The sequence below is a fragment of the Acinonyx jubatus genome, chromosome D4, assembly GCF_027475565.1.
Source record: "Acinonyx jubatus isolate Ajub_Pintada_27869175 chromosome D4, VMU_Ajub_asm_v1.0, whole genome shotgun sequence".
NCBI classification, from domain to species: Eukaryota; Metazoa; Chordata; class Mammalia; order Carnivora; family Felidae; genus Acinonyx; species Acinonyx jubatus.
Window position 1 is genome coordinate 68,717,906 of NC_069391.1, and position 26,103 is coordinate 68,744,008.

The window sequence follows — 26,103 nt, forward strand, 5'->3', positions numbered from 1 at the left end:
GCGACGGGCGGAGGCGGGGAAAGGAGCCGGCGAGGCGGAGGCGAGGGAGGGGAGGGGAGGAGGGACCCGCCCGCCGCGCCCCGGCCGCCGGGCATGTGTGGCCACAGGCGCCCGTCGCCGCCGCTGTCCCAGGGCTGAACCGCACCCGGGTGTCCGGGACGGTGTGTGCGCGAGTGTGTCTGTCCGAGCGGGCGAGCGCCACGCCGGCCCCGAGCCTCCCGCTCGCTCCCCCGGGCCGCGGTGCATGTTCGCCTCTTGCCACTGTGTGCCGAGAGGCAGGAGGACCATGAAAATGATCCACTTTCGGAGCTCCAGCATCAAATCGCTCAGCCAGGAGATGAAATGCACCATCCGGCTGCTGGACGACTCGGAGATCTCCTGCCACATCCAGGTGCGGGCTGCCCCTGACGAGGGCGCGGGGGCCTCTGCGGGTGGGCGTGCGCCGGCACGGGGGAGGAACCCGCGCGAGGGCCTGCTGGAAAGCCAGATTTCTCTTTCCCCGCCCTGTGAGACTGGGAGCAGTACCCAGGGATGGGGCGCGTTATCCGCGCTGGGGCCCCTTCCCTGGCGTGCAAGCTGCGCGCACGTCTCGCTGCGCCTAGGCTGGGGGCGCCTGGCAGCTGCTCCCTGGAAGAGACTAACCCTTCTGTCCCTTACCACGCCACGAAATGGGAGCTCAGAGAGCCGAGAGGGACACCTGCGTGTCGCCCATTCTTTCTTCCCTTCCTCCACGTGGAGAAGGCATGCACCAGCTCGGGTTCACTCATTTCTCTCGGGCTCCCAGGTTCCGAAGGTGCCTCAGCCCTAGGGACCCACTTTCACTCCCTGCCGCCCTCCTACCGATGGCCTTTACTTCTCCGCGTGGGGCAGCGGGGAAGTTTCCCGGGAGTGAGAGCGGCTGGACCGACCTAGGCTCCAGCCTTGAGGGATGGGGCGCGCGCTACGCGGATTCCCCAAAAAGAATCATGAAATCCATGTGTTTCAGAGAAAGGAAAAGGGCTGTGAGACTCTCAGAGAGGGAGCCTTGCAGGACCTGGGTCCGGGGAAGAAGTGCCCCTTGGAATATTGGTGGACAGTGCTCCTTCCCAAGTTGGAGAAGCAAGAGTTCTTTGGGCGAAGGTAGCTTTCCTGGCAGCCTCATTCTCGGGTAGTACGTGCTTCTGAGCTTGCAGGAGATGTAGTGTGAGCTGCAAGGGTGTGTGTGTGTGCGTGTGTGTGTGTGTGTGTGTGTGTGCGCGCACACACACACGCACGCACACTTTCGGTGAGCGTATCTGTAGGCAAATGTGTGCCCTCTCCTTTGACCCACTAGGCGCGCACAATCTGGAAAGGTCGTGTCAATGCTCAGCACGATTAGCTTCTGACTTTTAAGTCTGTTTGCTTATTTATCTCGAGGATTTCCTCTCTCTCCTACCTGAGTTTTGAGGCTCCAGGACTGAGCTGTTTTTTTAAATACAGAGCACACTACCGAGTTCCGTTGGGAGATGAATGGGGGCAGCGTCTCTCAGCGGCAGGAATAGGTCTCTGGCTGTGTTAACCCCTAAATGAATGAGTGAATGAATGAATGAAAGGTTTTTCCCGTTTATTTGTTTGTTTGCCAGTGGGAGTTTGTGACACAGAGACAGTGGCAACTAATTTGCAAGCTGACAGCGGGACAAGTTTCAAGGCAGGAATGTGGTGCCCCATGATCTCCCAGGGGAGTAGGCTCCTAGTGAATTTTCTGGAGGATCTTGAATTTCATTCTGAGCTAAGCAGTGCTGCTAAACTTAATAATAAAAGGATTAGCAGGTGAGGCAGTTTTTTTCCCTGCCTCAGGGTTGCACAGAAACCTTTGGCATGTGCTGTTTTGTGATCCAGAGATAGTTGTTTGAGCACTTTGCTTTAGGTCCTAGAATGGATGTACAGAACCTTTAACCCACATTGAATATGTAAATATTAGAGGGACCAGCAGCAGAGTGGAGATGTTGAGCTCTCCTCTGCTCTCAGTCCTCTGTGTGCACAGTCCTGTTCCACTTGGAGTTGACACCACTGGGTTTTATCTCCTTTGGGACTTAGTCTTCCTCAGAATAGATAAGTAGTCCCCAAAGGACATGTATTTGTTGCCTGGTGTCCAGGGAAACAATAAATGGTAGCAGGTCTAATAATAGTTTGGAAAGTTAAGAGTCTGTATGGCCCAACCCATGCCAAAGAGGTTAATGTGCTATATTCCAAAATGTTGACTTTGGAATTGCTTAAAAGTCAAATGTTTCATTTTGTGGCACATCTTTTTTCTGCTCCTTCTGCCTCCAAATGGTGATTATTATTTAACCAATTGAAGTGAATTAAAGATCCTATATTGATAGTTTTGGACCTTCTGCCTTCCTAGACTTTTTCAAGTCCAGGAATTGAAATTGCCCTTCTGGGTACAGGGTCACAGAGAACTTTCCATTTGTTTAAAGTTAGAACAAAATGGCATTTTGAAAAAAGAACTATTGGAGTTATTAGTACATGCCCTAGGGAACCCATCCCTTCATCTTTCCTGGCTTGCCTTTCCCCTCTGTTCCAGGGAATCACAAAGATAAAGAAGTATGTGCACTGTCACATTCATCCTCCCTCCAAAATCTGCACAACATATGAGTTATGAAGGGTTTTTGTTTTTGTTTTTGCAAAACAACAGCTTTTAATTATTCTTTTCCAAATTAGATAATTGGAGTGCTTATTGACAAGGAAAACTTTCAAAGAAACAACCTAATGGCCCCAGTGTCAGCTGCCTGGTATCTGTTCCAGGGGAGCTGCTGAAAGTCACTTGCTCTGTCTCTTTCCATGGAGTTTAGGATGTTGTCCCATCACATCATTAGGGTATGACTGTTTAGGGCTGGGGAAGAGGAATTCCGAGTGGACAGGGAGCAAAAAGAGAGTGTAAGGCACCAGACGGAGGCCTGGGGAAAGGAAGGAGTTGCCGAATACTCCCTACTAGGCTTTTCCAGCTGAGCCAATCCTTGAAGTCTGGACAGTGTAGAAGGACATGAGTTAACTCTTACCTCTTTTATTCAGTCTTTCTGCTTCTAGCAGAGTGGAGTCCTAGCTAGCCACCTCCCCCATTGTATCCACCTTCCCCCCCCCCCCAGATGTTGGCATGGTTATTCATAACTCCTTCTAATGAACTTGTCATTTTTCAATACTGACTTTTATTGAGTAAAACGTAGACTTTTCACATGATACACTCTTTAGCAAAGCCTGGTAAACATGGTTGATGTCATTGGAATTGGCTGGGGACTTTGATTTGTGTTTGAACAGAAACTCTAACATAGTGCTTAACACACATTAGGCACTCAATAAATATTTATAAATGTAGATTGAATAATTTCCTTTGTAGATTGTTAAATTCGCAGGGTAGGAACATTTTGTTGAGGTTGTTGTTGTTCATTAAGGATTCCCCAATACCTGAAGGAGTACCTGGCATATAATTGTGTTCAATAAACACTTGTTGATTGAATGAACGCCCAGTATTTAATCTAGCTCATTACCTATCAGCGTGACAGTAGCATGACAACACTGGATTGGGAGATACATGGTTTAGTTATGTTACCAACCAGTTTGGTGGCAAGGAGCAAGTCACTTGACATTTGTAGTCAGTGTTTCCTCTTTTGTAAAATAAGGGAGTTGGGTTAGATGGATGGTTCCAGTTTAATAAGTTTGGTTTAATCATTATCTAGACCAGTTGCACTGGAGTGGAACACTGTTGTTAACAAAGGGGTTGGATACACTTCATCTCATGATTTTCTTCTCTCCCTTTTATTGATGTTATTGTGTTATTGAGTATCACCTCAGTTTTATAGACAATGGAAAAAGAGGCCTATAGAGATTATGCAATTTGGGTTACCTGGCAATGAAGTAGCTTAGAACCCAGGTTGTTGGACTAAAAATGCAGAGCTCTTCCTTCTCTGTAGCTGCCTCTTGAGACTTGAGAGTTAGGGTGCTTTCGGCTGCAAGTGAGAGAGTGTCCAAGTTGAAGTGGATTAAATAATAAGTACACTAAGTGTCTTCTGTAATGAGAAGTCCAGAGGTAGGGCAGTTGCAGAGTTGTCTGGTGGTTCTGCATGGACCCGGGTGCTTTCCGTCTTTCCACTCTGTCATCCTCAGCACATCAGCTCTGTTGCTTAGAGTGGTCATTATCATAAGGTGGCTCTGGGCATTGTGGATGTGATGTGGATGTGTCAGGCACTACTGTATCCACGATATAAGAGGTGGTACTTCCTCGTGCATTTCTTTTTATCCCAGAAGAAGACCTTTCCTAGAGGCTCCCCTCAGTCTTCCTGTCAGATCTTATTGGCCAGGACTGGATCATACACCCGTGCCCTAGCTTCAAAAGAGTCTAGGAACATGTGCGTCTGGTAGCTTCGCTCTTCACTCTCTATAGTGGGAGGTGGGCTTTGACCTTATGGAAGCAATGGAGAAGTGCGTGTGTGTGTGTGTGGGGGGGTACTCGCACGTGCATGTCTGTGGTCTTTCTGAGGCAGGGAGAGCTGTTCGTCTTTCAGAATTGGTCAGATTGAGTTGCAATTATTGTTACAATAAAATTGTCAGAAGAGTTTAATGAGCTGTTATGTAAGCCATGGCTTACTAGAGGTAACCTTTTATGATCATATTCCAGAATAGGAAACATTGTTGGATTGTCCTTTGTTGCTTGTGTTGTTAAATGGCACTTCAGTCCTTACTGAACTGGTGGGTTCTGGGCAGCTCCGAGTCATCTAATGTCACAGAGGCACAGCTGGTAGAGCTCTACTCTTGTTGAAGTGGCCATATGGCGAAGAGGCTGAGAGCTTATGTTCTGGAGTACTACTTGCTTGGGTTGGAACCCTGGCTCGACCACTGCCTAGCCAGGTGACTTTGGGCAAGTCACTTTCCCAATTTGGGTCTCAGTTTGCTCATCTGTAAAGTGGGGATAACAATAGCAGAGACCACATGGGCTTGTTGTAATGCTTGGTACTTGGCCCCTAGTAAGAGCTGAAAAAATACTGACTGTTATCTTATTATTATTATGTGAAGCTATAGTCGAGGTACTTCTAAGTAGTGGGAGGCTTTAGCTTAGGCTCTAATGTCTTTAAGTCTAAATTCCATCATTTTATGATTATGCAAGACCTTAAACAGGTCCCTATGCCTCCTGTTGTCCATCTGTGAAATAGGCACAATAATTCTTTGTTGCCAGCCTCCATTGGGTTGTTGAGATGACGTATATGAGAGCATGTTGTAAAGGTTAAAACATCACCCAAATGTAGAACAGTATTCTAATTAATTTATCTGGGGGAAAAAAGAGAGTAGTTTATTCCTTTTTTTCTCATCTGTTGGAACAGGAACTGGATGATCGCATGCAAACATTCACATGTGCTGAATATCAGGCCCCACGATGGTCCTGGTGATGAAATCCAAGCTAGGTCCAATCGACAGCCACACCTCTTCTGATAATAAGGACACGCCAACACTTTTCTCTATCAGACTCATCTAGAATACCATTAAGAGTCCACTGAAAATCAGACACAAAAGGAAGAGAAGGGGGAGGCACTTTGTGAAATACTGTGGCCCCTCTCTGATGTTTTTAAGCCTAGATTATATGGGCCAGCTCTTTATATTAAGTATGTTGTGAATAAAAAAGTAATGTTATTTCAATGGTCTGCTAAGATCTTATCTCTTGATGTCCTCAAAGCAAAGGCAAAGTGTATTGACTGCAGAGTGAATGTAATATCGTTGGCTCCACATCATTTGGACAGTATATCAGCTGGGTGCTTGTAACGACATCTAACAAATTCTAATTCAAACTGACTTTAACATTAAGGACACTTGCTGGATCATATATCCAGAAGTCTTGAGTTAAGGGCTTCATTCAAGGACGATCCTGCGTTCTTTTTAATTTTTTTTAGATGTTTATTTATCTTGAGAGAAAGAGATAGAGAGCGAGCAGGGGAGAAGCAGAGAATCCCAAGCAGGCTCTGCAGTGCCAGCTCAGAGCCTGATGTGGCACTTGAACTCACAAACCGTGAGATCATGACCTGAGTGGAAATCAAGAGTTGGACGTTTAATCCCCTGAGCCACCCAGGCGCCCCCATCCTGACTTTTGTAAGGCTTTATCCTCATACTGGCAGGGAATGGTTATGGTAGTGTCAGTTCTCACCTTCTCGTGGGACACCCTCCAGAGGCAGAGAGAAACGACTTCCAACCCAGCATTCCAAGCAAAAGTCCTGCAGCCACGCCCATCCCTGTCACATGCCCATCCCTGAACCACTGACTGTAGTCAGTGGGAGGGAATGTGCTTATTAGCTTAAGGTGAGCAGAACCTGACCCTGGGACTCAGCATGGAGTCAACTTCCCTCCTGCTGGTGGCCTGTATGGTGGGGGTGGGTCAATACCTAAAAATCAAGGCTCTCTTGAGAGGGGGGTAGAGAGAGGGGGAGATAGCCGCTAGGAAGATAACCCATAATACCCACACTAGATATTTTGTCTGGGTCAGTGGTTCTCAAATTGTGCCCTGGGGACCCCTGGACGTCCCTCAGATCCTTTCAGGGCATCTTCGAGGTTCAAACTATTTTCAAAGTAATACTAAAATGTAGTTTTACATTTCCTTGGGGAATAGTTTTATTGAGATGTAATTTACATACTTAAATCTTCCTACTTAAAGTATACGGTTTTAATATCTTCACAGAACTGTGCATCTATCAGCACAATCAATTTTGAAACTTTTTCGCCATCCCCAGAAGAAACCCAGTGCCGTTTAGCAGTCGTACCCTCCTTTTCCCCTGACCCTTCCAGCCCTAGGAAACCACTCATCTACTTTCTGTCTCTGTAGATTTGTCTGCTGTGGGCGTTTGATAAAAAAAATGGAAACATACAATATGTGGGCTTTTGTGCCTGGCTTCTAAGCATGTTTTCAAGGTTCATCCACGTTGTAGCACGTATCAGTACTCCTTCCCTTTTTATTGCTGAATAATATTCCAGTGTGTGGCTAGACCAGTTCATCAGCTGGTGAAAATTTGGGCTATTTCCACTTTTCGGCTGTTACAAATAATGTTGCAGTGAACATTACCGCAAACATTTCTGTGTGGATACACCTTCATTTCTTTTGGGCGTATGCCTGGGAATGAAATTACTGGCTGGGTCTACGTTTAACTTTTTGAAGACTGCCGAACTATTTTCTCAAGGAGCCCCACCATTTTACATCCCCATCAGCTGTGTACAAGGGTTTCAATTTCTCCACATCCTTGCCAACACTTTTTATTATTTGTCTGTTTGGTTATAACCACCTTAGTGGGTGTGAGGTGGTATTCTTACTGTGGTTTTGATTTGCATTTCCTTGATGGCTAATGATGTTGAGTATCTTTTCATGTGCCAGTGGGCCATGTGTATATCTTTTTTGGAGAACTACTTGGATTCTTTGCCCATTTTTAAGTTGGATTGTCTTATTATTGAGTTGTAAGAGTTCTTTATGTGTTCTGGATACTTATATAATACATGACTTGTAAATATTTTTCCTGTTCTGTGGGTTGTCTTCTTACTTTATTTATTTTCTTTTTCCTTTTAAGAGAGAGAGATAGTGAGAGCATGTGAGGGGGGGAAAGGGGCAAAAGGAGAGAGAGAGAGAGAGAGAGAGAGAGAATCTTTTTTTCTTAAATGTTTATTTATTTTTGAGAGAGAGAGAGAGAGACAGAGCACAAGTGGGGGAGAGGCAGAGAGAGAAGGAGACACAGAATCCAAAGCAAGCTGAGCTGTCAGCAGGAGCCCGACACAGGGCTCGAACTCACAGATGCTGAGATCATGACCTGAGCCAAAATCAAGAGTCAAATACTTAACTAACTGACCCACCCAGGCGCCCCAAAAGAATTTACTTTCTTGATGGTGTCAGAAGTTTTCCAACTTTGATTAACTCCAACTTTTTTTTTCCTTTTGTTGCTTGTATTTTTGATGTCATAGCTAGGAAGCTATTTCATAATCCAGGGTCATGAAGACTTCTGCCTATGTTTTTTTAAATAGTTTTATAGTTTTACCTTTAGGTTTTGGATTCATTATTGTATTAATATATAATTTATACACAACACCATTTACCAATTTAAAGTGTACATTTCAGTGGATTTTAGTGTATTCAAAAGGTTGTATAATCATTACTACTGTCTGTTTCCAGAAGACTTTCATCATCCCCCAAATAAACCTGTACCCATTAACAGCCTGGAAGTGTTCTGGCTCCCATTCCACTGTACGGAGAGAGGGTTTTCCCCCATACATCCAACACCACCTACACATGCAATTCAATTCCATTTTGACACTGTCTACCTGGAGATAACATCACATCCTACAGGCTCAGTCCCATAAGACCGCCCCCACTTCAGAGGCCAGTCACGAGTCCAGGCTGTCACCTAGGCTTCTGATTGACTGGTTGTAGATCAGAGGTTCTCACAACCTCCTCGAGTTTGATTAGTTTGCTGGAGTGGCTCCCAGAACCCAGAAAAACATTCTATTTACTAGATCACTAGTTTATTAGAAAAGGCTGTAACAGCCAGATGGAAGAGACGCATAGAGCAAGGTGCAGGGGGAAGGGTATGGAGCTTCCATATCCTCTCCAAGGAGTAGCAATCTCCTGGAAGCTCTCAGAATTCTGTCCTTTTGGGTTTTTATGGAGGCTTCATTACATAGGCACGATTGATTAAATCATTGACCATTGGTGGTTGAACTCAATTTCCAGCTCCTCTCCCCTCCCTGGAGGTCTGGGCAGTGGGATTGCAAGTTCCAACCCTCTCTAAACACCCGGTTCTCCTGGCAACCAGCCCCCATCCACAGGGGATTTCCAAAAGTCACCTCATTAACATAACAAAAGATACTTTTATTGCTCACGTCACTTAGGAAATTACAAGGGTTTTAGGAGCTCTGTGCCAGAAATGAGGACAAAGACAAAATGTATATTTCTTATTATAATTCACAGTAGCACACAGCTACTCCTCATCTTTGATCCAGTTAGAGTTAACTTTTGTATAGGGTGTAAAGTAGGGGTCCAACTTTATTCTTACGCATGTGAATATTTAGCTATCCCAGCACCGTTGTTTGAAAAAATGATTTTCTTCCCCATTGAATTGTCTTGTCATCCTTGCTGAGATGTTGTTTGCTTTTTCCACTCTCGTTCTCTCACAAGTGTGCAGTGGAGTTTTCTAGAGGCTGTATGATATGTGCTATGGAAACACATTAAATGCAGAAGCAGATGTGAGAATCCAGCTGTCTTTTATTGAGCCAGACATTAAAGATTTTTGCAAAAATGGAAAACAATGCTACTTTTCTCATTAAATTAGTTATTTTGTAAATACAAGTTATTTTTCATAAAATGTGCAACTTTTGGTAATGTGCAGTGAGTTTATTATTCTTGCATGACTCAAAACATTCACTATTCAAAAAAATTCTCAGGAAATTGATATATCCAGCCCCCCCAAAAATTCTAGGGATCCCTCATAGTGTACAGGAGTTTTGAGACCAACAAGCTTAAGAACTATAGGTTTTGGTGCCTCTGAATTTACTGAACTTATTGAAATATTAAAAAAAAAACAAATAAATCAAAATGGAACTCCCAGTGTATCGTGGACCTCCAGAAGATTCCTGACAAGTTACAGGTATTTGAAATGATAGCAACTAACTAAAAAACACCCATTGTATACATGGAAAATGTGTATATGTGTATTTGGAATTCTTACTAGTAACTATGTACTTTTGTGTGTGTGTGTGTGTGTGTGTGTGTGTGCATGTGCGCACGCGTGTGTGCTTGTGCGTGTGTAGCAATGTTAAGAGAAGGACAAAACTAGATTCCACTGGAGTAAGCATTTCCCAAATGAACTTGCTCTCCAGCTGAATCTTCAGTTTTCAACTGTAATAATTAGATAAAGCCACGTCTTACTTTCAGACCCCTCTTCTGACTGGCAAGGGTACAGCAACAATGGGTTAACAGTTTAAAATGTAAACCACTTGAAGTCACTTGAATTAGTCACTTGAACTCTCTTAAGTTCTACTTCTTTTTCTAAGTAGGCATTTTGGGAAAACTTAAAAATTGCAGGAATGGAGGGAGCGCCTGGGTGGCTCAAGCGGTTAAGCATCCAACTTTGGCTCAGGTCATGATCTCACGGTTCATGAGTTCGAGCCCCAAATTGGGCTCTCTGCTGTCAGCACAGAGCCTGCTTCAGATCCACTGTCTCCCTCTCTCTTTGCCCCTCCCCTACTTGTTCTTTCTCTCTCTCTCTCAAAATAAGTAAACTTAAAAAAATTGCATGAATAGAAATATCAGAGTTTGCCCTGCAGAGAATCCAGTATGAGGTTCATGTGCATGAGTGATAGGCATGTGGTATATATAGCACGGTTTCTCCTTATTTCCGCTTTGTGTGATGAAGGATTCATGTTGCTTCTATGAAGTAGCAGAGAGCCAGACCTGGAGTCTAGAAAAGGGGAAAAGTAGGATTATGGTCAGGAATTGTTAGGGCAGGTTTTGTGAGTGAGAGTTGAACTTAATTCAGGCCCAAAAGAGTTGGTGTTCAGCTCTTGGGAGGGAAGTGTAAATGCTTCTTAGTCTCTGATAATTCATGTGGCTCCTCTGTGCTCTTGTTGAGATGCATATGCTGATCTAGGAGGTCCTGGAGCCCCTGGGTGGCTCAGCAGATTAAGCGTCTGACTCTTGGGTTCGGCTCAGATCATGATCTCACAGTGCATGAGTTCGAGCCCTGAGTTAGGTTTCATGCTGACGGTGCGGAGCTTGCTTGGGATTGGCTCTCTCCCTTTCTCTCTGCTCTTCCCCAACCCTCTCAGAATAGATAAATAAAATAAAAAAACAAAACAAAACTCAACTACGAAGTCCTGCGGAAGGCCCTGGAATTCAGCATCTCCAACAAGCTTCCAGCATTCTAACAAGCTGCTGTTCCTGGTCTGTGGAATGGTACGGAGTTAGGGGAATTTATCTGTCTCATAATGAAATTCTTATTTTTATTTATTTATTTATTTATTTATTTATTTATTTATTTATTTATTTATTTTTATCTAGAGAGAGACAGAGCATGAGTGAGGGAGGGGCAGAGAGAGAGGGAGACATAGAATCTGAAGCAGGCTCCAGGCTCTGAGCTGTCAGCACAGCGCCCAACGCGGGGCTGGAACTCATGAACTGTGAGATCGTGACCTGAGCTGAAGTCAGATGCGTAACTGACTGAGCCGCCCAGGTGCCCCTCATAATGAAATTCTTCATTTCCTTGAGTGTGGGGACTTTTTGGCTTTTATCTCCCTTGATAACCTCTCACCCGGCACATTTCCCTTAGTAGATGTTCAGTGAATGTTTGAGTAAGTGAATGAATGGGTAAAGGAATCCATCCAGGTGTGTGTATCATGACAGATTGAAATACTGATGAGACACTGATGCTGGGCTGGCATGATTCCTTTTGATTCCCAGCTGCAGCCAAATCACGAGATTGTTTTTTAAGCAGGATTTCCTATGATGGCCAATCTGATGAAGTGTTGAGCACATGGGGGCGCAGGGTTAATAAGAGACTTCTTGTCTCTCTGGGCCACACTTCCTGCTCTTGCTTTCCTGTATCCTGGACTCTCAGTGGCATTGCAGAGGAACTCTGGCAACTTCTTGGCACAAACAAATCATTGTATGTCAGCCAGCAGTGCCTGGAAGCTCCCTGGGGCAGAGGGGACCCAGCTGTCCTCAATTGCAGAAGTGATCCCAGGGGACAGTGACCCTGGAGGACAGTGAAAAATGCATTCGAGGTGTAACATAGGCTCTGAAGCTGTTTGTTTTGGTTGCTTTCCCTGAAGGTTTAGGAGAGAAGTGAGACGATAACTTAAAAAAAAAAGTGAAGCTTGGGGCGCCTGGGTGGCTCAGTCGGTTAAGCTCCGACTTCCGCTCAGGTCGTGATCTCATGGGCTCGTGAGTTCAAGCCCCACGTTGGGCTCTGTGCTGACAACTCAGAGCCTGGAGCCTGCTTCAGATTCTGCTCTCTCTCTGCCCCTCCCCTGCTCGTGCTCTGTCTCTCTCTCAAGAATATATAAACATTTAAAAAAAAATGAAGCTTAGTCTAAGAGGAAAGAGCAATTGTGTAGATCTAACAATTATATTTTTAAAAGTGGATTAGTGAAGTGGTTTGAAATAACATCAATCTTATTTGATAAGCGTTTCAAATATATCTTCTGTATGCTGAGTACAGAGCGGGTAACTAGACATAAAAAGAAAAAATAAACAGCCATCAAGAAGCTTCCAGTCATTTGGGGGAAGAGAGACAAGATAATGGTACAAGGACAAAATGACAACTGTAGTGACAGGTATATGGAGATGAAGAACCAAGAGGAGGCATCTATATCAGACTAAGGCATCAATAAGTATTTCTGGTATAGATGGATCTTGATTAATAATTAAAGGACAAGTGGAAATCAATTATTTGAAGAAGGAGAAAAAGGCATTTCAAGTAAGGTGAGCCTTTGCTTGATATAAAACCCGGAGCGTGAAGCCACATGATCAGATGTAGAAATGAAGGGAGAATCCGGGATTCAGTCCCATGTGGTTTGTTTCCGTAACAAAGGTAATGGCCATGCCCTGCCCCCCTCACCGCCGCCCCCCCAGGAAAGACAGAAATGGCCACATAATTTGGGGGCCCATTGCAAAGTGAAAACATGGAGCCCTTTGTTAAAAAATTAAGAATTTCAAGAATGCAGCAGTCGACTTTTAAACCAAGTGTGGGGCCCTTCTAAGCATGGGTCATGCACCCATAAAGTTGGCCCTGAGAAGATGAGGAGGAAGAGGAGATGATGAGTTCCATTTTGGGCTCTTAACCTTGAGGAGCCTGTAGGGTATCTGAGTGGAGAATTCCCAGTAGACAGTTGGAAATAAGCAGACAAAGTCAGCAGAGAGGTCTGGTGTGGAGACACAGATAAGGGAGTCCTTTAGTGTGCACACAAGTGGTGATAGAAACCATGGAGGTGTGAAATGAAACCATTAGAATGGGTCTTTTCTATCTTTCTGTTGGGGGCATCCTCGTAGATCAAACCAATGGATTATGAGCTCTGGAATTCTTCCCAAGAATGCCTGACCGCTTTTCTTTTGTGAGGCAACTTGGACCAGAGTAGGGGCTTCTCCGTTTTCTCCTGCAAGCATGGCAGCCAGATCAGAGTTACTAGTGGAAAAGCATTTTTCTGCTCTTCATCCTCATTTCCTTGCTTGGACTAGCAAATGAAAAAAGTCTTCTCTCAGCCTGAAGGTTCTGTGTTACAAAGCATCGGATTTTCACTCCAGGGAAGTCACCCTTTGAGACAGTGTCACGAACGTTAAACAGATAATACATCTTAAAATCCTACCAGCTTGGTACAAAATGAAAGTAAACATGTTGTATGAAGAGCAACTTTGCGAGTTATGCTGTAATAATTTATCTATTATTTAATATTAATTTATACCTCCTATATCTCCTATAACAAATTTTGTTTTCTACTTAGTTCCCAGGGGATTATTGTGACTATTAATTAAAATAAATTCGAGTTCTGTGTAATTGCTCCAAGAAATAACCTAATATTAGTAACAGAAGGACCAGATTGTAGATGCACAATAGAGTTTTGTCTGAATATATATGCTAAGGTTTGAAGCGTGATTATTCTATAGCAGGGGAAAGCAATTAGTATGTTAACAGATTAGGGTTTGGTTTATTATCTCTCCCCTCAGAGGTGTAATTTGTTGCTTTAAGGCATGAGGGCTTGCTGGTAAACATTGGCCTGGAAAGGATCGACTGAACCAGTATCTTCATACACAAACTAAAAATTGAAACACAATATCATTTACTAATGGACTGGTAATAAAATTAAGCAGTCTTGGGGCACCTGGGTGGCTCATTCGGGTCAAGCATCCAACTTCAGCTCAGGTCATGATCTCACAGTCCGTGAGTTCGAGCCCCGCATCGGGCTCTGTGCTGACAGCTCAGAGCCTGGAGCCTGCTTCAGATTCCCTGTCTCCCTCTCTCTCTCTGCCCCTCCCCTGCTCATGCTCTGTCTCTCTCTGTCTCAAAAATCAATAAAAACATTTAAAAAAATTAAAAAAAATAAAATTAAGCAGTCTTAAAATATTAATAGAAGAGAGGACGAAGACCTCATTAATAAGTTGGCTAATAATTCTTCCTTGATGTTACTAGCCGATGTTATTTTGGGGGATGGTCTCTATACATAGTGCTGCTCATTGTTCTGAAAATAATTCTAGTCCTTGTGATCTGTGCCTGTATGTAGGTGTTGTCTACAGTGTTATGGTGGTGTTGGGTATTTATTGTTCTTTGTTTAGTAGCATCCTTCTCTACCCTCATCTGCCTCTTGATATCCTTGAGTAGTATGTTAATGATGTGCATTAGCTAGTTGATTAAATTGAATCTCAGTCTCAGAGAGGTGATGTGATTTCCCTAAGGTCACATATTTAGCAAAAGTAGGATGGGGTCTGGTGTGTTGAGTTTTAGGTTTGCTCCTACTCTGCTTAAATACTACATTATTTTGTGTTTGAATCTTCTTTGGTAGTCTAAATGCTGCAATTCTTTTTCACTGGCAACTTTTCTAATAGCAGCAGGGAGAAGCCATACACTGACCACATTTCTGGGTAAAGACAGCATATTGACATTTTATTTTATTATTTACTTATTTATTTTGAGAGAGAGAGAGAGAGAGAGAGGAAGTGCAAGTGGGGGAGGGTCAGAGAAAGAGAGAGAGAGAGAGGGAAAGAGAGAGAATCCCAAGCAGGCTCCACCCTGTCAGTACAGAGCCTGATGTTGGGCTCCAACTCATGAACCATGAGATTGTGACCTGAGCCGAAGTTGGCCTCTTAACTGAGCCACCCCAGCACCCCTGCATATTGACATTTTAGCACTGTCATCTGAAGGGGCACCTGGGTGGCTCAGTTGGTTAAGGACCCAACTTCGGCTAAGGTTGTGATCTCACAGTTCGTGGGTTCGAGCCCCACATCCAGCTCTGCATTGACAGCATGGAGCTGCTTGGGATTCTCTCTCTCTGTCCCTTCCCCTTTCTCGCTTGCACATGCTCTCTCTCTCTCTCTCAGAATAAAGAAATAAACATAAAAAAAAAGAACTGTCATCTGAGGACACAATTTTAGTTCTTCTCTACTTTGTTTTCGTCAACATGTGGTTTGGTGTATATCCACGTGAAAAGTGCGATCAATTTATCGTGTATTTATGAATATTTTGCTGTGTCACATAACTAGATAGTTGAAAGACACCTCCCTTTTTCTTTACTTGTTTGGCTTGGCATAAACTTTGCTTGTACTTTGAAATTTCAGATTAACTCCTAAGAAATTGAAAGGAAAAAAAAAAGAGGAAGGATGATGTTGCTAGAATTTTCTTTCTGTCCTGTATGGTAATTTACCTTGTAGCTTTGAGATGGACTCTGGAAGTTGAACTCTTAGCAATCTCAGACCATGGTATGTAGAGGACTTCCGGAAGCATATGAAAACCAAATGTTTGTTAGTTAGGCCCTTGCCACATCCTTGTCAGGCTCTCTTTGTTTTGCAAGCTTAGATGGAAGAATAATAAAATCCCTGGAGTCAGGGATGGAAGAAACACTCAGTACCACCTGGAGCCTTATCAAGGAGAACTTCACCTCTTGTGTTCCCAAACCTCAAGGGAGATGTACTTACGCGGAGCGGTGTCATGGCGCAGGGGGTGGAAGGGACACCTTGAACGGCGCCTTTTGTCTCCAGGTTTGGAGACATAATTTCTCCACCAGGTTGTAGGTGGCACCTTCTTGGTTCAATGCTGAATAAAAGAAAAAAAAAAAAGGAAAAGTTGTACAGTAATTCAAGGGCAGCCGTAAAGTCTGAGTTTGCAGCGCCAGCAGCAGTGTGGTAATTTGAGAAGAGCAAATTAGAAGAACAAAGCAGATTTTAATCATATGCCACAGAGAGGAAGGTGGTTTAGGTTTATCTCCAAATTGTACCTCCATTAGAGAAAGGGAGGGTTTTAAAGCTATTATCCAATATTTATTGTTAAAGATTTCTTTCTTCTTTCTCCCCAGTCTTTCTTTAGTACACTCACTGGGTGGGGAATGCCAGCCTTTGTATTGAGCGGTTGTTAAATATAAAACATTTTTCTGGTATTACTGGAAATGGAGGGGGAGAAAGAGAAAGGTTGAGGGAGAGATATTGATTTTGAGATTCAGGGTCTTTATCTTTTAGAAGATTTTGGTCTGAAGGTAAAATTGAATATTAAGAAAGTGTCTCCTCACATCTTTCCATCCATCCATCCATCCATCCAACAAACATTTATTGAGCACCTCTGTTAAGGACTGGTCTGAGGATTAGAGATACAGAGATAAAGAAAAATATGGTCCTTTGCTGTCTAGTGGAGAAGATGCACACATAAACAGATTCAAGGTGCTAATACTATGATAGAAGGGCACCAGAACATTGTTGGAGCAAACAGAGCAGCCAACAGTAGAGCCGAAGTGTGGCTTGGGGGAGGGTTTATCGCTCCTTTAATCTCTGGTTGCTCTCCTCCAAAGTCACTGCTCCTCAAAAGGATGTTCTTTAAATGGATCACTGATATATTCTCACTCACATTTACTTGTAAATAAGAACATCTTTAAGAACTTTGCTCTTCTTGGGGCATCTGGGTGGCTCAGTTGGTTGAGTGTCCGACTTCGCTCAGGTCCTGATGTCATGGGCCTGTGAGTTCATGCCCCACGTCAGGCTCTGTGCTGACAGCTCAGGGCCTGGAGCCTGCTTCAGATTCTGTGTCTCCCTCTCTATCTGCCCCTCCTCTGCTTGTGCTGTCTCTCTCAAAAATAAATAAACGTTAAGAAAAATCATATTAAGAACTTTGCTCTTCTCAGCAAATATCTCAGCAAAAATTGTGCCTTGCTATATAATGTGATTTTAAGAGAAGTTACAAACTCGCTTGCCTGCTTCCTACTAGATTTTCACCCACAAAGTGTCTCCTATATAGAAATTCGGGAGTAGCCCCTGGGGCTACTAATCTAGCCCGAGAAGAACAGGGAAGATTTTCTGGAGATGATGTCTCGAGTGAGTTTTAAAGAAAAGGTAAGTATTGTTTGGCCAGTAAATCAGGGGAGTCTATACAGAGGTGTAGAGCTGGGCAAAGAAGGGCATTCTAGCAGAAGGCTGAGTGTAGGCAAAGGCATTGTGTTTGTGGGAAGCTAAAAGAAATGCATTATGATTTTATATATCAACAGAGAGTTCTATACTACGCAGTGGAGAGTTGTCAATTACCTGCTGAGACTACGTAGACAATAGAGTGGACAGTTGGAGTCTAGAAAACAATATGACTACTGTTTACTAGGGAATTACTACTATTACTAGGGAATAATTAAGATAACCCCATTGAGGCATGGTTTGCATGGGCCAAAATGACGTGGAAAATTGGTTTGCAGCTAAGCTACACTTCCAGAGCTAGAGGTAAGATACATTGGGTGTTTTATCTTTGGCTTTGAATGCCTCAGTGCTTCTTGGAAAACACCACCATGAGGAACGCTGGAGTTTTCGAGTTCTTAGTGAAGGTTTTAAACTTTTATGTGTCGTTGGGGGTGGTGATGGTTCCATGACCTTCAGTGAGCCCATTGATGAAGCAAGTCTTTCTTAATTAGAGATCAGGGAACTGACAGACCTTTCCAAGGCAACTCACTCCATTAACTTGTTGGGATAGTTCTGAGCCCAAGCAGGGAGGGCCTGACGGAAATCGTTGTGGGGGCTCCAGGAAGTAGATGTTGAACAGCTGCAGGAAGTAAGTGTTGAATGGAAATGAGATGACTTGAAAGAGGCCTTCTTGTATACTTTAGACAAGCACTGTCCAGTAGAACTTTTGTGATGGTGAAGCTGTTTTATATCTGTGCCATCCAACTTGGTAGCCACTAGCCGAAAGTGGCTGTTGCACTCATAGAATGTGACATACGTGCCTGAGGAACTGAACTCCAATGTTATTTAATTTTAATTCGTTACCAATCCAAATTTAAATAGGTACCTGTGCTGGTGGTTATCACACAGCACAGCGTTAGCATCTTAGCGGTGGTTAACTCAGGGAGGAGAGAGGCGTGGAGAGGCAAATTTGGGGAGTAGCACAGGAAAACAGTCTTGTTCTTCTCTACATTCTTCTGTATCATTGGAACTTTTGATAAGCACGTGTTGTTTGCTTTTGTAATTTTAAAAGCGTGGGACATTTTGAGGAAGATGTGGACTTTTATTCTCCAAGAGGACTTAGAAAATGGGAAAGGACTTTATATTTTTTAGTCCAATGCCTGTATCTTTCTCAGGAGCATCTGAAATCCAGGGAAGACAAGGTATTTGAATGCTGAGTAACTGGCTGGGACCCAGGCATCCAGACATCCATTTTCATTGTTCTTTTGACTTCATGATAAGGCATTATTTATGTGAGCCTGGTCTATGTTGCCATGTTTTTTTTTCTGTACCTAGAAAGGTGTGACATACAATTACTTAAGTTCAAATTCCACTGATGATTCCTGGTATACAGGAAAGAGGTTGACTTTTCTATATTAACCTTGCTTTTCTGTTGATGTTTGCAGATTTTCTACATGGACAATCACGTCATCTGTGAACAAGGACAATTTTATTACTTCCTTCCTAACTTGTACAACTTTTCTTTTCTTTTGTTGCCTTTTTGCCTTAGCAAGAACTTCCAGTACGATGTTGAAAAGGAGTTGGTGAAAGGGAACATCCTTGCCTTGTTCCTGATCTTAGTGGGAAAACTTTGAGTTTCTCACCATTGACTGTGATGTTAGCTGTAGGGTTTTTTTTTGAGAGATTTTAAAAATCAAGTTTAATCAAGCCTAGTTTACTTAGTGGGTTTTTTTTTTTTTTTTAAATGGGTATTGGATATTGTTCAAATGTTTTTGCTGCATTTAGTGGAAGGATCATGTGATTTTTATTTTTTCATTTATTTATTTATTTATTTATTTATTTACTTACTTACTTACTTACTTATAGAGGGTGCAAGTGAGTGAGGGGCAGAGAGAGAGAGAATCCCAGAAGGGGCAGAAGGAGAGAGAGAGAGAGCGAGAGAGAGCGAGAGAGAGATGAAGAGACAGAGAGAGAAGGAGAGAAAGAGAAGTCGGGCTCACCTGAAGTGGGCCTTGTGTTCACCTGAAACAGGCTCACCAGATGTGGACTCGAACTCACGAACAGTGAGATCATGACCTAGCTGAAGTCAGATGCTTAACGACTGAGGCACCCAGGCGCTCAATTTTTCTTTTTTTAGTTTATTGTTATGATGGATGACATTAGTCATTTTTGAATGTTGAACCTGCCTTGTGTGCCTGGGATGAATCCCACTTGGTTGTGATGTATAATTCTTTTTATACATTGTTGGATCACCCAGTGATTTAGACAAAGGAAATTAACTACTAAAACTTGAAATTATTGATAAATAAATAGCACTCCTCAAGTCAGCAATTTTCCTCCCATCATTTATTTTGGAGATATTATATTTTATCTTTAATAATTACTGTAGAACACAGTGATGGTTCAAATAATACAAAAGATTACCCAATGAAAAAGAAATCCTCCTATACCTTACTTCAAATGTACTCCTCAGAGGTCATCATTCTCCACAGATTGTTTTGGTGCATCTTTCCAGAATTTTCTGTTTCCTTTCAGAAAATGATTATCAACCACCTTTTATTAGGGAGTAACAACAACCTCATCGGGGTGTAGTTTGTATGGGCCACATGACCTAGAGAATTGTTTTAGAGGGCTAGGTTGGCTACACTTCTAGAACTAGAGGTAAGTCATGTTGGGTTTTTTTTTGTCTCAGGCTCTGAATGCTTCGAAAGTGGTGGATCCCACTTTATGTTTCTCTGAGCTCCTTCATTCTCTTTGGTGGGCTTGTGTGTGTGCGCTGGATGATAGACAGTCACGTCTGGGGTTGGAGTGTCCTCACCTCTTCCTCCATCATGTCATTTTTGTTTCTTCCTCTGCTGTGTGACTGGAATAAATTCTCATCCCCCTTCTCTGCTTACCCTCCCTGTCCTGAAGACTTAGGATGTCTTCAAAGAGGACCTTTCCTCCCAAGGGCCCTGTTTAAAATTCTACTCCCTCAGTGATGTGTGAAGAACAGTCAGAGATGTTGAAAGACATCTGACGTGTGACATTCCTTTCAGGGAATAGTGACTTACTTAGATCCCAGAGGACCCGGGATACTGAGGGGCAAGAAGAAAGGAGGCCTGGCGTCTTGGAGGAGGAGAGCAGAAAGGGAAAAGATTTGCTCAGGTAGCGTGTGAGTGTGACTTGCAATGAGGGTATTGGTTGCATATATGACCTTGGTAGACCCTGTGCTCATTTTTGCTGGAAGGCTCTGAAAGATTTTTCCAGTGAATCCATTGATTAGCCAGTAAGCTTTTAATAAACCAACACAATTTTAATGCCCCATCACACATACTAGCTGAACCTTCTCTCTAAAGTGACACTCCAAATCACGTTGCTCCTGGTCACATTTTTTTATAGCACATATGGCTGTTTATTAACTTGTTCATTGCTTTGGGGACCTGTTGGCTGTTGTCTCCCCCCAACTAAACTGGCAGCTTTGTTGAAGTCAGGGGTGCTCCTGCATCTCAATGTGTAGAACCTGCCCAGTGCCTGGGACATTATAGGTGCTCAGTACAAATATTGGTTAGCTAAAAGATTAAATAAATGAATACACTTTACCAAATCATAATGACTGTGATCACTACCGTTTGTTGAGCACTTACTGTGTGCCAACTCCCTGGCCAAGCACCTTTTATCTCGTTTAATCCCTATTTAAAGGTTAGGAAGATGAGCCACAGAGATGCATCCTGTCCCAAATCACACAGCCCAAGTGGTGGGCTGGGATTTGAACCCTGGTCTGCCCAAGACCAGCAAGTTCAGTAAATGAAGGTGTAATCCCTAGAGATGTCAACCTTGGGCAGTAGCTTCAGGAAGGGGGATCTGCCAAAGAAGGAGGTTTCTGCCTTCCAGATGGGTGTCGGGTGGTGGCTAGTAGACTAGGCACCTGCTCTTCAGGAATTTAGATGGAGACACCCACACAGGCTGCCAACACGGTTCTACAGAGTGGGTTTATGCCTCATGTGGATTCCGGCTAGATGTTCTGAGCAGTCGTGAATTATTTAGGCCCTGAAGCAGAAACCTCAATGCTTCCTGGCATTGAACCCTAACGAAAATTGTGCCTAAAGTTAAAGTCAAGAGGTTCAGCAGTTATTTATTTTTCTGTTAATGAATGGGGGAGAGGAAGCAACCCATCGGCAATCAGCCATTTGGTTCACCTTTCTGTTACTCTTCCCTGGCTCTCCAAAGGGCCCCTCAGTGCGTGCGAGTCTTTTTATTTTTATTATGTCCCATTTTGCAAAAGACCTGAGAGCCATTTTCACCATTCTCCATGTCCAGAGAGGGCTCATTTCGATTCACTTTTCTACCAGGAGAGCTTCAGCCCAGAGAATCCAGAGGCCTAATGAGTACCTTCGTCATGGCAAGCTTGCAGCGTCGCTGGGCCCTCTCCAGGCCTCCCTTGCTTTCCCACCTCTACTGCTGTTGTGCCACTTGGGGATCAGTTGAGCCTATTGTTGTAAATCTACACAGCACTGTATGTTTTGTAAACTGCCTCATATTCAGTTTGCCTTTTAAAAAATTTTTTTAGCAAGAGAGAGTGGGCATGCATGAGCTGGGGACAGGAGCAGAGAGAAGGAGGGAGGGAGGGAGAGAGAGAGAGAGAGAGAGAGAGAGAGAGGGAAAGAGAGAGAATCTTAAGCAGGCTCCATGCCCACTGCAAAGCCCAACATAGGGCTTGATCCCACAACTCTCAGGTCACGAGCTGAAATCAAGTTGGATGCTAACTGACTGAGCTCTCCCGGCACCCTGCGAGGGGAACCTCTTGAGAGGGACCAAGTGCATCTTCTTAAGGAGGGTTGGTGTGGTTCAGCATCTCTCACATCTATTTTTTTTTCCAAACAGCTATATCGGGATGTAATATTCATACCATAAAATTCACCCACTTAAAGTGATTTTTAGTATATCACAGAGTTGTGCTGTCATCACCACTTCATTGCCCCAGACCCTTCAGTTGTCACTCTTTCCAACCCCTGCATTTCTCCCAGCCCTGAGCAGCCACTAATCTACTTTCTGTCTCTATTATGCAGTTTATGACTGGCATCTTTCAGTTAGCTTAATGTTTTGCAGTTTCTTCATGTTGTGTCAACACCTCATTTCTTTTTATCGCCAACTTGTATTCCATTGCATGGATTTGCCCATAATTTGTTCACCCGTTCATTGGTTGGTGGACATTTGGGTTATTTCCATATTTCGGCTATCGCCAAGATATTGCTAGGAACATTTGTGTGCCAGTTTTTACGTGGACATTTGTTTTCATATGCCTAGGAGCAGAATTGCTGGGTCATGTGGTCACTCTGTGTTTATCTTTTTGAGGGACTGGCAGACTGTTATCCACAGTGGCTGCACCATTTATGTTCCTACTGGCAGTGTTCAAGGGTTCCAATTACACCACGTGCTCACCAGTAACACTTATTACTATCTTTTTGGGGGCGCCTGGGTGGCTCAGTTGGTTAAGCGTCCGACTTTGGCTCAGGTCATTATCTCACGGTTTGTGAGTTCGAGCGCCGCCTAGGGCTCTGTGCTGACAGCTCAGAGCCTGGAGCCTGCTTGGGTTCTGTCTCCTTCTCTCTCTGCCCCTTCCCTGCTCTGTCTCTCTGCCTCTCAAAAATAAATAAATGTGAAAAAAAATTAAAAAAAAATTTTTTTTTACTTCTAAAAGTGTTATTTATTTTTATTTTTTATTTTCTTTTTTTTATTAAAACCTTTTTAAGTTTGTTTATTGTGAGAGAGAGAGAGAGAGAGGGAGAGAGAGACAGCACAAACTGGGGAGGGGCAGAGAGAGGGAAGGAGAGAGAATCCCAAGCAGGCTCCTCACTGTCAGTGCAGAGCCCGATGTAGGGGCTCAAACTCACGAACCCGTGAGATCATGACCTGAGCCAAAATCGAGAAATTAGACGCTTAACTGACTGAGCCACACAGGTGCCCTTTGACTTTTTGCTTGTAGTCATCCTCGTGGTTGTGAAGTGGTAAAGTGGATTTGCACTCTGGCTTGGATTTGCATTTCCCTGATGACTTCCACCAGCATCTGGACAGTACACTTTCCCCAGGCTTCTCTGCACGTTCTTTTAGGGGTTAATGTTTGAACAGGTGAGGATAGCTTGGCTGTTTCTGATGCCCATTTCTCTTCAGGTGATCTCATATCTATGGGACATTCCCCACCCTTGAGCCTTTTCACCTATAGGTGGACCTTGGGTGGTCCCAAGGGTTGTGGACCCACTGAACCACTGCCCACTCCTTCCCTTGGTTAGCCACCTTCAGAGCTGGCCTTTGCTTTATGGCCATTTTTAATATCACACCGTCCACAAGAAAAAGAAAGATTTAAAGCAATTTGCTTTAAAAATTTTTTTAATGTTTATTTATTTTTGAGATAGAGAGAGAGACAGAGTGCAAGCAGGGGAGGGGCAGAGAGCGAGGGAGACACAGAATCTGAAACAGGCTCCAGGCTCTGAGTTGTCTGCACAGAGCCTAATGTTGGGCTTGAACTCACAAAACACGAGATCATGACGTGAGCCGAAGTCGGATGCTTAACCATCTGGGCCACCCAGGTGCCCCTGCAATTTGTTTTTTAAAGTCAGTTACAAATGTTATTCTGTCTTAGCTACAACTGAAGTTATGGAAGTTTCTAAGTTCACAGTGTTTTGATGAAGACACTATACATCAAGCCCACAGCACAGAAGAATGTGTGTGTTTTCCAGCGTTTCGGTATCTTAAAAAATGAATAGATTAGCACAGCCGAATCCTTAGCGTAAGTTTTATTTTTTTTTAAATTAGATTCTTTATTTTGAGATGTGGATTCACACCCAGTTGTAAAAAGCAATACCGAGAGATCCCATCCTTGGAACTGTTTAGCTGTGGGAGAAAGTGATTTACGGAGGGGTTGGAAAATAACTCTGAAAGTGTGCCAAGAATTCAAACTATTTCTGCTGCCATCAGTTTCCTGCTTTTCCCAGGATGAGGACCATATGACCCAACAATCAAATGAGCTGCTCCTGAGGAGTGGTTTTTTTATTGACAGCGGCTATTCAGCTTTGCGATTTATTTTGGCTTAAAGTAGACAAACCTAGTAACGCTATGCCTCTCTTTCTTCTCATCCCTGTTCTTAAGGGTCAGTTGCTAATACTGAATCTTTTCTGCCTTGGCTGCTACTGCTGCCCTGATCCATTAACTTTTAAAGGAAATTAAGCCTGCAAAGATCTCACTTTAACTCAGACCTACCCACGATGGGGAAAAAAATCCTCTAAATGAGGCAAAGAGTGTAAATGAACTAGAGATTATAAAATTGGTCAGTGTAATACCTGGCATATCATTTGAGTGTGATGCTGTTGTTAATTCCGTGTGTATTTATAGAGTTATAACTCTGTGTTAGGCACTTCTTGGGGTGCTAAGGATACAGTTAGAGAACCAAACACAGAAATTCCTGCCCTCATGGAGCTTATATCCTCCAGAATATAATTATTATACATAATGTATTCCCTGGAATAATATCATGCTACACATTATACCCCAGGACTTAATTATCTTATAAATGGAATTTTGTGCCCTTTGATTCCCTTCACTCATTTCTCCGACTCCCTTCCCCCTCACCTCTAATAACCATCAATCTGTTCTCTTTATCTGTGAGTTTTTTGGGTTTTTTTTGGATTCCACATGTAAGTGTGATCATGCAGTATTTGTCATTTTGTGTCTGACTTATTTCGCTTAGCATAATATTCTCAAGGTCCATTCATGTTGTTGCAAATGTCAGGATTTCCTTCTTTCTCATGGCTGAATAATATTCCAGTGTGTGTGTGTATACCACACCTCCTTTATTCATTTATCTATTGATGGATACTTAGGTTGTTTCCACGTGCTGGCCATTGTGAATAATGCTGCAATAATGAGAGGCTACAAGTATCTTTTTGACGTAGTGGATTGTATGGTAGGCCCTGTGGATATCTGTGGGGAGAACGTTCCAAGCAGAAGCAACAGCCAGTGCAAAGGCCCTGAGGCTGACTTGAGAGAACAGTAAGAGTTGAATGAACATGTGGAAGAGTAGATAAAATGGGAGAGGTGGTAGGACTCACCCTGTGGGGGTTTGTAGGCCAATGTAAACTAATACATGTTGATTAGGAATATTCAGAAGAGTAATCAATGAACTGTTTTTTCTTTTCTTTTTTTTTTTTAATTTTTTTTTTTTAACGTTTATTTATTTTTGAGACAGAGAGAGACAGAGCATGAACGGGGGAGGGTCACAGAGAGAGGGAGACACAGAATCTGAAACAGGCTCCAGGCTCTGAGCTGTAAGCACAGAGCCCGACGCGGGGCTCGAACCCTCGGACCGTGAGATCATGACCTGAGCCGAAATCGGACACCCAACCGACCGAGCCACCCAGGCGCCCCGAACTGTTTTTTCTTTTAATTTGAGAGAGAGAGAGAATCATTAGCAGTTTCCATGCTCAGCATGGAGCCCACTGTGGGGCTTGATCCCATCACCCTGGGATCATGACCTGAGCCGAAATCAAGAGTCGGATGCTCAAATGACTGAGCCACCCAGGCGCCCCTGAACTGTTTGCTTTTAAACAATTGAAGCATCACGTGGATACAGGAAAGTATGCAAAATTATAAGTGTACAGCATGACACCCTTGGGTGACAGCATTCCGATCCAGGAACACAACATGGCTGGCATCTCAGAAGCCTTTCTTGTGCCTCCTCTCAAGCACTGCACCCAGAAGGTGACCGCCATCCTGGCTTCTAACACTGTAGGTTAGTCCTGCCCATTGTTGAACTTCATACAGTTTCCATAAAAAGCATTATGCAGTGTGGACTCTGTTGTCTTCTTGTATCTGGCCCCTTATCTTTGACATTATGTGTTTGAGATTCATCCTTGTTGCAGCTTATAGTTATAATTCTTTGTCATTGACATATGGGAGTCAGTTCTATGAATATGATATTATTTCATTACTTTTTCTATTGTTGATAGACATTTAGGTTATTT

The 26,103-nt window shown here is 43.4% G+C and overlaps 1 protein-coding gene across 2 annotated transcripts in view; it reads left to right on the forward strand.

Moving 5' to 3' along the window:
- Positions 1–244: 244 nt before the first annotated feature.
- The window catches only part of FRMD3 (FERM domain containing 3), a 307,451-nt gene continuing 281,592 nt past the window's right edge, over positions 245–26,103 (forward strand). For both annotated transcript variants that reach the window (XM_027048214.2, XM_015076284.3), the window contains exon 1: positions 245–391. In XM_027048214.2, coding sequence (XP_026904015.1) covers positions 245–391 — 147 coding nt within the window. The remainder of the gene's footprint in view (positions 392–26,103) is intronic.